The following is a 13,279-nucleotide window of genomic DNA, read 5'->3' on the forward strand; positions in this document are numbered from 1 at the left end:
TCCTTCTTTCTATTGGGAGGTTCTTAACTCTCTCCTTTTCTGTCACGAGTTAATGCTAGCTCTTTAATCACTTAGAGTATGTTTCTTCTTTTGTTTGAAAGGAGCGTCTTATGGATGATGGGCTTGAAGATGAGAGTGGAGAAGATGCAGGTGAAGATGCCAGTGCTATTCAAAGGCCTGGATTAATGGCGTCAGCTTGGTCTTTTATCACCACCTTCTTTACTTCACTGATACCAGAGGGGCCTCCCCAGGTTGCCAATTAGACCTGAAAAAACTGTGCCAGCTGCAAGAAGAGTCTGGCCTTAGGAAAGTGTTTGAAATAACAGTGCAATTTCAAAAAAAATTTTTACTTTCTTTCATTATCATGTACAGAGGTATTTTTTTCTTTAAGCTTCTCATGCATATGAATATTTTAAGCACAAATGGACTACTAAATGTGTTTTTTTTTGAGATCCTAACAGAATATAGCGTAACAATATTGATCTTGCAGGTTCTATCAATTTCAATTATGTATATTATATCAGACCTATTTGTGCATCTTATTTCTTTAAAGAGCTGCTTCACATATAAGTGTCTATAACTAACAGTCCAGCCCTTCATGTGTAATTTGAATAAATATATCTATTTTCTGTGAATTATCCTGAAAGTTTTAAACAAAATAACCTCAAAGTTTTTAATAAAGATTATTTACCTTAAAGTAGCATCTTGCCCAACCATAAAGCAATAAACTTCTCAATAATCTTGGTTTTGACATTTGAATAAATAATGGAAACTTTCTATTTTAAGGGCATGTATCCCATCAATTGGAATTAGTATCTTAAAAAAAAAAAGGCAGCTCTTCAATGGAATTAATAGTGATATAAAATGTTTGATATAGGCAGTACTTTTATAAAATAAGATATGCTGGAAATCAATCCCTGTAATTTTTTAAAATAAAAGGTCAATTATGGTAAACTGTCTTGTGGGATATTTGTTTAAAGTCTTTAATAATGAACCCATTATATGCAAAACAATTATATAAATTTCAGAGTAGTTGTTGGGAAAGGTTGCTGAAGTCTTCAAGGTCCTTTTCACCTTTTTGCATTTCAGATGGATATCTCCCAGTTCACCGGTACTCTGAAACCTCAAAACTTTAAAAAAAAATCCCTGTGAAAGCCAATTCAGTATTTCATAAAGAAAGGAGTAAGTTTCTTGTAGGGTAGCTAATTCAAATGGAATAAATAAGGATGGAGAACTTACCATGGAAGAACTTCATCTCACATGAAATATATACCAATGCAGTTGTGTGGCATTGATACAGTAACACATGGTTGTGTGCTAGAGCAAAATAGATGATTAAGAAAACATCCATGAATTATTCTCTAAGTTGTTTACTTATAATGATAGAGGTGACATTTCAAGGGATAACTGGTTTACCCTTTGAAAAGTAAAATTAGGTTTCTGTTTATAGATGTCAATCAAGATATGATTGAATATGAACAATTGAACCAAGGAAATACTAATAGAAAATATGGGTGAATACTTACAATATTGGGGTGAGAAAACATCTTTACGACAGAATCCCTGAAAGAAAAGGTTGCTGTGTGTATAATGTTCTGACATAATTAAAAGGCAAATGAGTAGGAACAAGATTTTAAAAAGATTTTTTTTAAAAGCTAATAAGCAAGTCTTAAATTCAGTTAAAAAAATTTTAAAAAGACAACACCCCAGTAGGAAATGCACAAGAACGCTACCTCATCCAGCTTGGGCTGCTGTAACCAAGTGCCGTAGACTGGGTGGCTTATACAACAAACACTTATTTTTTGCAGTTCTTGAGGAGGCTGGGAAGTCCAAGGTCAAGGTGCTGGCAGGTTTGCTGTCTGGTGAAGGCCCACTTCCTGGTTTGCAGATGGCCGTCTTGTATCCTCAAACGGCAGAGTGCTGAACCAAGGTCTCCCTGTCGCTTCTCACGAGGGCACTAACCCTACGACTGTTCATGAGAGCCCTGCCCTCATGCCCGAAGTACCCCCCACAGACCCTGCCTCCTAATACTATCACATCCAGGGGTAGGGTTTCAACGTAGGCATTTGAGAGGGAGTCACAAACATTACGTTTAAGCAGATACAAACATGGGCAATAGACATGAACAAAATGGAGTGTGTACAAGTTAAAACTATCAGATTGGTAAGGTAATACCCAGTGTTGGCGAAGCCATAGGAGAACGTAAAATAGTATGTAGCCTTTGTGCACAGAACTATTCAGTGTCATCCTGTAGTTTCTAGAATAAAGATCAGACTCCAACATGGCTTACAAACTCCTGGAAGGTTGGCCCTTGTACCCTTTCCATCTGTGCTCCCCTCAATCCTGTTTTAGCAGGCAGGTCTTCCAACCCCAGCTTTCCTTCCAGACCCAGGATGTTACATTGCTGTTCTTTTGCTGAGAACACCGTGGCTTCCTTCTTTGCCCCACGAACTCTTACTAATCTGATCAGATCTTGCCGAACGGCCAGTTACTTAGGAAGCGTTTCCTTGGTAGCACTACTCTTGGCACTTAACACCATTGCGGTTTATGTTTATTTCCTTCTTTGTCTCTCCCACAAGATGGGAGGGTTGTGAGGTTGGGGAGTGTATTTGTGCTCATTATTATATCCTCAGGCCTAGCAGAGGGCCCAGTAGCTAGTTCAGTGCTGAATGGCTGGCTGAAAATGTGCGTACTCTCAGGAAAAGTTTGTAAGGGTGCCACGCCTTTGTGACGTTTAGCTATTAAGACATTCACTATATTGTTTATAACAACAAAATATTAGAACTGACTGATACTCAACAGGGGGAGAGCTAGGTACAAAGGTTTGTACCCCTCTTTGGGTCCATGATTAGGGATGGCTTTTTGGGGGCTGATGCAATCGTTGCATCCAGAGATTGGGTCGGTCTGTATTTTAACCTGGAAGCTAAATAAATAAACGGTCAAAGCTGGGAGAAATACTCCATAGGTCAGATCCTAAAACAGCAAGTGGATAGAGTAAGAAGGCAGAGATAATAGGAGAGTAGTCTCTTCTGTTGGGAGCTGGAGAGGGGAGAATTACAGCCAGAGAGTTCATAGAGGGAAGCAGCATTGGGGCCAACCCGGAAGAACACGAGCAGGTCTGTGCGTCCTAACTGCAGGCTGCGGCCCAAGGAGGAAGACGCTAGTCCTAGGTCCCCGTCAAGGGGTGTGGCTAAGGGCTCTATTTTCCCTATGTTGTTAATTCCCTCATGTTAGTCTCATCTTCCATAAGTCCTTGTCAAAAACTACAGCCCAGTGTCAGCTGTGTGTTGGCCCATTAAAGGAGTTGTGGCCATAGTGGGGCCAGATGGTGCCGAGAGGGCACTGGTAGCTTCAAGATGGTTTCCAGGTGGCAAAGGGGCAGCACAGAAGCCCTGGCACTTGCTGATCTCTAGGCCAAATAGTGACTGACAACCGGGATGGATTTGTGGGATAGAAACACTTCCAGGACCGCCCCCGTTACTTACACATCCCAATAAAGACTAGCCTTTCTGCAGCCATGGAGCACGGGTGAGAGGGTAGGAGTGTTAGGTGGGTAAAAGCAAAGGGTGATCCAGAGGGCTGGAGAATTGGAGACATTGTTTGGTGGTACGGTTTGATGCCATCACCTATCATTATTCTAACTAGTTTCTCTGGCTCTGACTCCACATCGCTATCGCTATTTTCAGATTAGGGGCGAACAGGCCATGTTTGGAACCTCATTTGTATAGTCAGTGGCAGCTTTAGCTTTGCTGTACAAAGACTAAGGTGTGCTGTTTATACATCAGCTTGCTGTAAGTCTGGTGGAAATCAGACCCTACGGCATGTGGCATCTGGGATGGTGTCACTGCGTCTGCAAAGCTGCACCAGGTCCCGAGACTCCTGGGCGTCCCGAGGTGGCTGTCTGACTCACGCTCTAACCGCGTCCTGGGAAAGCTACAGGAACTGCTTGCTGCATGGTGGGTACAAAGCATGTTTATTGTATATTACATCTGCCACATAAATATTTTGGATGTTTCAATATTTAAACGTTTAGAAATATTTTATACATTCTTTTGAATATTTTATCATGGTAAGACTGTTTAACATGAGATCCACCCTCAACAGATTAAGTGTACATACAATACAGGAGCATTTAAAACCATGTAAACAAAACCTTTCAAAACAAATAGATGATGATGCTTCTTGAACTTATTTGTTGTGGAGCAGTGCAAGCCTTTTATTAAAATATTATTTAATCTTTGAAATAAAGGGGTTTTCTTACAAAGAGAGCCCAGAATAATTAGGGTTCCTATTTAAAAGCACCGGAGCGTCTCTACTGGACAGGAGTCTTAGTAAGTGGAAACCTTTTCCCAGCACACCGAGACCTCAGCCCTACTGTAGGGAGGACAGCAAAAAAGCTGTTTCCCTTTTCCAGAGAAACCCTCAGTGGTCACTGTCCGGCATTGCTCTTGGGGGATAAAGCCTGAAAGTCCTACTCTAGGGAACCATGTTTATGAGTTTTCTTGGAGGTATAGAAAGTAATTGAAAAGCAATGGAAAGGGTAACTATATAAATCTAAAAGAATGTTGACATAAAACAGTAAGTTTATGCTTTGTGGGGTTTTATGTATAAAGAACTAAATACATGACAAAACTAGCATAAGAGGCTGATAGACACGGAATTGACTTATTCTGAGGTCCTTGAATTGTCTGGGAAATGGAAATGGTGAAAGCACTAATATATATTAGAGATTAAGAAAACAGCATGTGTATTTTCAATTTCTATGATATTTTCTAAGAATAATAAAAGAATGGAAAACTAACAAGATAAAAGAAGGGGAATATGAAACTTTAAAAAATAATTTAGAAAGGAGCTAAAGGAGCATAGAACATATGGGAACAAATCAAAAGCAAACAGTACAAAGGTAGATTTAAACCCAAATGCATCAATGTGTACAGCAAGCATACATGGACTAAGTATTACAATGTAAAGACAATATTGTCAGCCTGGATAAAAACAAAACCTAATTCTATAAGCCTTGAAAACAACATACTTTAAGTGCAGTTGTTCCTTTTTATCTGCAGGGGATTGGTTCCAAGACCCTCTCACCTCCCTAACACCCACCCCCCATACCAAAATCCATGGACGCTCAAGCCCCGTATATAAAACGGCATAGTATTTGCACATAACCTAAGCACATCCTCCCATGTGTTTTAAATCATCTTTGGTTTACTTATAATATCTAATACAATGTAAATGCTATGTAAATAATAGTGATACTACATTGCTTAGGGAATAATGACAAGAAAAAAAGTCTGTGCTCAGTATAGACTACCATGTTACAGGGTACTTATCAGCAACAATGTAAAAGGTGGAAAGTAAAGGGATGGAAAAAGATTTCTCCTGCAAGTATTCACTAACAGGAAGCTTGTGTATTTAGAATCCAAAGCGGACTTGAAGGTAAGAAGCATTACTGGAGTGTGAGGGATATTTCATGGGACATTTCATAATGATAAAAGGGTCACTTTACCAGGAATATGCAGCTCATTGAGGCATTTGAGCTGTTTATGAAGTTCAGATAGGCATCCAGGCTCCATCTCATCATGAGGTGGTCTAGGAAACTAAGCAGGCAAGAGGCACCAGTCTGCAAGTATTGGGGGGGGAGAGAGAGAGAGAGAGAGAGAGAGAGAGAGAGAGTTAGGGGAAAACACAATGGATGGAGTTGCAGCATTAAAAAGACAAATGTAACATTTTCTTTCTATAAATCAAAGACTGATTCTGAGCCTTACCACACCCCTGCTTTTTTGGGTCAACATCATTAACAAGTGTTATTAATACTAGATCACACTTAGCAAATGCTTACTGTTCTAAGTGCCTTACAGGTAATCATTTATTTAGTCCTCATGACAATGCTTTGAAGTTAGACATCTTTATTTCTGTTTCTATTTTACAAACGCAAAACTCAGCCAGTGTCAGAGCTGGTATTCAAAATAAAGCAGCCTCCTGCCAGAATCCCTGCTCTAAGCATCATACATTGTGGCCTCTGGGTTTTACAGCCTGCCTGACTTTGGGGTAAACGTTATCATACCTCTCATGAGCTACACCTTCCATTGTGGTGACTCCAGGTTGTCATGGAAAAACTCTGCACAGAGATTGGAGAAGAGCATCAGAGGGAATACGTGTTTATTGTGAGCTTAATGTGAACCCAGTAGGTACACTATAACAACCTTAATTGTTATATTAACAATTAATATATAATATATTAGCCTCATTTTAACGTGGAAAATAAAGTTCAGGGACACTCAGAGACTGAAAAAGTCACATTGAATAAGAACAGAAAAGGGATTCTCTCTTGGTTCATCTGACTCCAGTGCCTCTTCCCAAAAACCACATTGGCTTGACACTCTACAAAATAAGAATAAACCGATTAGATCTTGACATGTTGCTTCTTCAAGGTGGCCAACCTCTGCTAAATGATTTGTAGTATCCCCAATAGCCTTGCCTGGAGAGGCAGACAGGGTGGTTGCACTTTATTATTTTTAGCACTAGATGGCGATGTAACACCACCTATCTCTCTTGTCCCGGTCCTGGAGGACAGGATGCTTGCCCTGGGATTCTGGTCCTTGAGGCTGGATGGAGACTGGGACCCCCAGTCAGCTCCAGGACATGGAGTCCTGACAGCCTGGGCTTCTCTCAGACAGCCCAACGTTGAACTCCTGGCTCCATCAAGCCCTGGTGAGTGGACTTGGGCTCACACCTACCCCAAGCAAGGCTCCCCTGCCTCAGAGGTTCCTGCAAATTGAATGAGGTTTCTGGGCATCTAGGAACATGGCACTGTGGTTAGACGCTCAGGAGACCTTAGATTTAAATGCTCGGTTTGTCTGTGAGCCTGGTGGGGTACAGTCCTGGTCCTGCTAAACCACTCCTCGTGCCCCTCCTGGGGACTTGCTCGAGGTAATGGAGTTGTCTGGGATTAGAACCCAAATCAGGGCTCTTTCCTGATGGGCTGGCAACTATCTGAAGAGCTGCCTTTAATAAAACTCTTTTGGGGAGATTGTCATAAACTCAATGAATTTAACTGTTGTATTTTGACTCTTCAAAATGGTTAAAGGGCATGAAAGACAAAGACGGAAGAACTGTCCCAGGTTGGAGACATGGCCACTAAATGCAGTGTGAGAGCCTGCATTGCGATCCTGGACCAGAGAAAGGACACTAGTGGGACAGTTGGTGACACTGGAATACAGTCTGTAGATTGGTTAACAGTATTGCTCCAGGTGAATTTCTTGTTTCTGACCATTGTGCTCTGGATTTGTACAATGTTAACATTTTGGGAAGTTGGGCGAAGGGTGTACAGGGTTTTTTTGTACTATTTTTGAAACTTTGTCATCTGAAATGATTTAAGAATTGAAAGTACATTAGGAAAAAAATGTATAAAAACATAAGCACTATTGGGGAATATTTCAAACGTACAGAAAAATATAGAGAATAAGAATAACCACTTGTAGAGTGACTCCGGGGTGCTGTGGGGGACCCCAGAGACATGAGTATTCCCTGGAGTTCAGCATTGTTGTCTCACCATCTTTCTATGCTCAGAGTTGGCTCCTGGTGATGGAATCAGACCATTATTTCTTAGGCAAAGGCCACTTTAATTTTTTTCCTGCTTTATCTATTTATTTAAGATTTTTATTAAAAACATAGCTAATATACACTACTATATTAGTTTCAGGGGTCCACCATAGTTATTCAACATTTATATACCTAAAGAAGTGATCACCATGATAAGTCCAGCACCCATCTGACACCATATCACACTATCACAATATTATTGTCTATATTCCCATGCTGTACATTACATCCCCATGACTCATTTGTTTTATACCTGGACATGACTTCTTATTCCTCTTTACATTTCCCCCCCTTTTTTGACTTTTCAATTACAGTTGACATTCAATATTATTTTATATTATTTTCAGTTGTACGAATAGTGGTTAGACATTTATGTAATTTAAGAAGTGATCTCCCTGACTAGTATCCACCTGGCACTCTACATGGTTATTACCGTATCATTGACTATATTCCCTGTGCTTCACATCCCCATGACTATTGTGTAACTACCAATTTGTACTTCTTTTTATATCTATATCTATATCTATATCTATATCTATATCTATCTATTTATCTATTCACTTATAGTTGACATACAATCTTATACAGCATCAGCTTCAGGTGTACAGTGCAGTGATCAAGCCTCTACCCCATCCATGATGCGGTCTCCCTAACAAGACATGTGACCACCTGACACCCTACAAAATATTTCAATTTGTACTTCTTAATCTCTTCCCCTTTTTTCACCCACACATCCAACCCCCCTCCCATCTGGCAACCATCAAAATATTTTCTATGAGTTTGTTATTTTGTTCTTTACATTCCAAATATAAGTGAAATCACATTGCATCTGTCTTTCTCTGACACTCCACTCAGCACAGTACCTTCCAGGCCCATCCATGCCTCCGCAGATGACTAGAACCCACTTCCTTTCATGGCCGAGCAACATTTCATTGTATATATGTACCACCTCTTCTTTATCCATTTATCCATTGATGGACACCCAGGCTGCTTCCACAATACATCTTGGCCATTGGAAACATGCTGCAATGAACATGGATGCACGGGTCCCCTTGAAGTGGCATTTTGGGTTGTTTCGAATACATACCCAGAAGTGGGATCACCAGGCCCTTCTTCATCTCTTGTTATAGCCTGTGTTTTAACAACTATTTTGTCTGGTATAAATATTGCTACTCCAGCTTTTTTTGTGTGTTTTGTTTCCATTTTCATGAATAACTTTTTCCATCCCTTTACTTTTCGTCTGTGTGTGTCTTTCAAACTGAAGTGAGTTTCTTATAGGCAGCATATGTAGGGGCTTTGTTTTCTTATCCATTCAGCCCTCCTATGTCTTTTGATTGGAGCATTTAATCCACTTCCATTGAAAGTAATTATTGATATATATGTAACTATTGCCATTTTATTATTCATAATTTTGATCTTTTTTTTTTTTTCATCTTAAAGTAGTCCTTCTAACATTCCTTATAATACTGGTTTGGTGGTGATGAACTCCTTTAGCTTTTTCTTGTCTGGGAAGCTCTTTATCTGTCCTTCAATTTTAAATGATAGCCTTGCTGGGTAGAGTACCCTTGGTTGTAGGTCCTTGCTTTTCATCACACTGAATATTTTGTGCCCATTTCTTTTGGTCTGCAAAGTTTCAGTTGAGAAATCAGCTGACAGTCTTACCAGGGCTCCCTATAAGTTACTATTGGGTTGTCGAAAAAGTCATGACTCATGTTTGCAATGAAAAACATAGAAAAAGTATGTTATGACTTTTCTGACAACCCAATGGTTGCCTTTCTCTTACTGCTTTTAGGATTCTCTTTGTCTTTAACCTTTGCCATTTTAATTATAATGTGTCTTGGTGTGGGCTTGATTGGGATCATCCTGCTTGGGACTCTCTGCGTTTCCTGGACTTGTATGTCTGTTTCCTTCACCAGGTTAGGAAAATTTTCAGTTATTATTCAAATAGGTTCTCAATCCCTTGCTTTCTCTCTTCTTCTTGTGGTACCACTAGGATGTGAATGTTGTTATGCTTGATGTTGTCCCAGAGGTCTCTTAAACTATCCTCATTTTTAAAAATTATTTTTACTTTTTGCTGTTTCAACTGGGTATTTTCTGCTACCTTGTCTTCCAAATTGCTGATTGGATCCTCTGCTTCATCTAGTCTGCTGGTGATTCTTTGTAGTGCATTCTTCATTTCAGTTATTATAATCTTCATTTCTGACTGGTTCCTTTTTATGGTGTCTATGCTCTTTTTTATGCTTGCCATCTCTTTGTTGAAGTTCTCACTGAGTTCCTTGAGCATCCTTATAACCATTGTTTTGAACTCTGTCTCTGGTAGGTTTCTTGTCTCCATTTCATTTAATTATTTTTCTGGAGTTTTCTCCTGTTCTTTCATCTGGGATTGTTTCTTCTTTCCTCATTTTGGCTGCCACTCTGTGTTTGTTTCTATGTATTAGGTAGATCTGGTATGTCTCCCAGTTTTGGTCAAGTGGCTTTATGTAGTAGGTGCCCTGTGGGGCCCTGGCACAGTCTCCCTGGTCACCTGCTCTGAGCGCTCCAGGAATGCCCTTTGTGTGAGTTGTGTGTGCCCTCCTGTTATAGCTGAGTCTTGATTGCTATTGGCATATCAGTGGGTGGGATTGGCCCTCAGGCTGGTTGGCTGTGGGGTTTGGCCACGTTCATAGCTTATAGGCTGCTATGCGAGAGGCTTACCCCACTGAGTAGAATTAGCCCTAGAAGGCTCTGGTGCCTGTTGAGACCATCTGTTGGATATGCCGCTTGTGGAGCTAATTGGGTGGTGCTCTGCTGTGGTCTGATGCCAACCTCCAAGTATGTTGTTCCTGGGGCCACTTGGGAAAGACTCTAGTGCAGGCCCAGGTCGCCCACTGCCTTTGACTTGCTGGGGAGTTTGCAATGAAGACTGAAGAAAAGTATCTCCCAAAAGAATTGCTAAGTAAGGCATAAGGCATAAGGTGCTATCTTGTTATCAGAGACTATGGTCTTATAAATTAATTCTGCAAATTTGTCCTGAAGTAGAGGAGCTACAAAGTGATTCATGGTTGTTTGCTGCCCATGCTAAAGTTGGAGGCACATGGGAGAGGCCATACTGCGAACTGAGGATGCTGCCACCAGTACTGGGACTGGGCTAACTCCACAAAAACCCGGGACACCCTGAGGCCTGCTGCCACCTGCCAACTCCCTGAAAGACCGAACCACACTTCCTTATCATGGTAAGTTCAGTTCTTCACTATTGGAACTATGTTTTCCACCATGTTTTAAGCCACCATGTTTTAAGCCATGGAGTTAAGCCACCATATTTTAAAGCAGTAAGACATGTTACCACTTCTCAAAGGTCTCTCATTGCCTTACAACTATCTCTCTTTGGAAAGCTGCCAAGATGATGGGATCTCAGATCACAGGCACACATAAGATGGACAAAGAAAGAAAAATACAAGAAGGACCCAAAAATGTCCATAATGAACTCACATATCTCGAGGAAACCTCTAATCTAATGAGAATGGATTTTGTTGAGAAGACTGTACATGGACAATTAATTATTCATGGCAGAGACATCATTAGGATTTCATTTTGTTTAAAGGCCTCTAAGTGACTTAGGCAATTGGGTTAAGCTGGAGAAGAATTTCAAGAAAGAGACAAGGAAAAGCTTTTCATTATATTGACTTTTTCTAATATTTTCCAGATAGTTATTTTGACTTGGCACATAAATTACACTCCAACTGAAAATCTCCAATGGTTTGTCTGAGCAAGAGTCTACACATGGTTGGGCTGTGGACCTGTGTGGTCAGATGAAAGCAGACTGGTAAAGGTTTCTGAAGGGATTAGGAAATTCATTCCAGAATTCTGTAATAATTCAATTTGGCTTTTAGGTTACTTTGGGAGTGTGAGGAGTCTCCTTGAAATGACAACGGGATTTGTGCCACCGGTGACATTTGCACTCAGTGATTCTTTCCCCAGGGCTTTCTGGGAGGTAAGCGCCTGTTCATTTACAGTAAGTGTAAAGGAAGATACTTGAATAAAAACCCTAGAGACCTGGAGTAGTATAGGTCCTATTGCCTGCTTATCTTAAAGGCAGACATCAGAAATTGGTGTCAGGTTGAGATTTCAATGGGGGATTGATTTGATACATAGAGGTATGGCGTAAATTCACAGAGAGGTGTTGCCTACAGGATCAATTTCAATGGACACTTAAGAAATGTCAGCTGAATTAATTAGGAGGGGTTTTTTTGGGGGGGGTCTATTTTGTCTGTGTTTGTATCCCAAGCAACCAGGACAGTGCCTGGCACATAGTAGGTGTTCATTAAGCATTAGTTGTTGAGAAATTTCAAGGCCAAAATGGTAAATCAGGGCACATCTGTGGGGGAAACCTCATGCCAACCAGCAACCACATTTGGGCGGGGTAGGGAGTAAAAGGGGTTTCCGTGTTTGGGGACTAAATGGCCCTGTGATGCCTATAGGATAAAAAGTGTTGAGTCAGCACCCCAGGCCCGCAGAGTGGAGGGGCAGCGAGGGCAGCTTCAGGGTTGAGGTTTGAGCTGGCTTTTGGGCCAATAATCACAGGTGCAGCAACAGCTGCTGCCACCAGATGCAAAGAGTCAACACATAGTAAATGCAACAAATAAGTAAATTATGCACCACAGCAGAAGGCGACAAATGCTGCAGACAAAAATTGTTTAAATAGTGGTATGCCCAATATGATTTCATTTACAAATATCTACACATTTTCAGAAACCGGTCTCATGGAAAAGCAAGATATTCCCTTATCTTTCTACATTTCCAACCACAGGATTTCATAACCAATAATGACCTTGAGCCCAAATTCACACGGCTGTCATACAATATGGAAGCTCTAAGTTTCCAGCGGCCGAGGAATTTTCCCAGCGGGCAGCTCCCTTTTTTTAATGTCACAACTAGCAACACACGTGTGTGTTTATCGATCTCAGCCTTTCTGTGCCTCTGTGCTCCATCCTGTGGTGTGATGGCGTGTTGTTTTCTTAGCTTGACACACACCACAGCCAGAATTCCCTGATGCGGTTTGCACTGTTTACAGCTAAATGTTTAGGTCTGGAGAACAGGCCTTCCTCTTTTGAAATCAAATACTGTACTTGGTTTTGACACTGCTTCCTTCATGAGAGGTGAGGAGCGGTCTGGCCCTGAGGTTGGCTCCAGGAACATAAGCACTGGGATGGAGCCGAGGCCGGGTCAGAAGGAAATGTTTCTTTCGTCAGCTCAGCTTGCGGCCAAACTGAGAATTTGTTTTCATACCAACCACACACTTTCATGGGTGTGGGAAGGGAGACTAGTGTTTGTGATTGAGCCCCGAGATACTTCTACCCTGATCTGGTTTCTTTGAGCTTATTAGGAACTTGTGGTTCTTGCCTCATCCATCCCCCGAATTTTAGGATTCTGTCACTCGGTGATAGTTGGCAATAAAGATTTGGGCTTTTGTTTTATTGATAAAGTATGAAGTTAGCTATAGTATTTTTTTGTTTCTCCTTTACTCATTCACATCTAGGAAGCACATTAGTCAGAAGGCTGAACTCTAAATCTCTTTCCTCTGCACCAAGCAGAATAAGCTAGAGGTTCTGTGTATCTCTCTGATAGCATTGTGTCCTTCACCGATGTATTCCATTATTGCACAAAGGAAGATGCATGGTGGTACCTGGATGAAAGA

At 41.0% G+C, this 13,279-nt stretch overlaps 1 protein-coding gene across 3 annotated transcripts in view; it reads left to right on the forward strand.

Moving 5' to 3' along the window:
• HERPUD2 (HERPUD family member 2) overlaps positions 1 to 954 on the forward strand; it is a 97,564-nt gene extending 96,610 nt beyond the window's left edge. For all 3 annotated transcript variants that reach the window (XM_019655721.1, XM_019655720.1, XM_019655719.1), the window contains one exon: positions 102 to 954. In XM_019655721.1, the coding sequence (XP_019511266.1) occupies positions 102 to 263 (162 nt within the window). In that variant the 3' untranslated portion in view covers positions 264 to 954. The remainder of the gene's footprint in view (positions 1 to 101) is intronic.
• Positions 955 to 13,279: the final 12,325 nt, after the last annotated feature.

This window comes from Hipposideros armiger, unplaced genomic scaffold (genome assembly GCF_001890085.2).
Source record: "Hipposideros armiger isolate ML-2016 unplaced genomic scaffold, ASM189008v1 scaffold_244, whole genome shotgun sequence".
NCBI classification, from domain to species: Eukaryota; Metazoa; Chordata; class Mammalia; order Chiroptera; family Hipposideridae; genus Hipposideros; species Hipposideros armiger.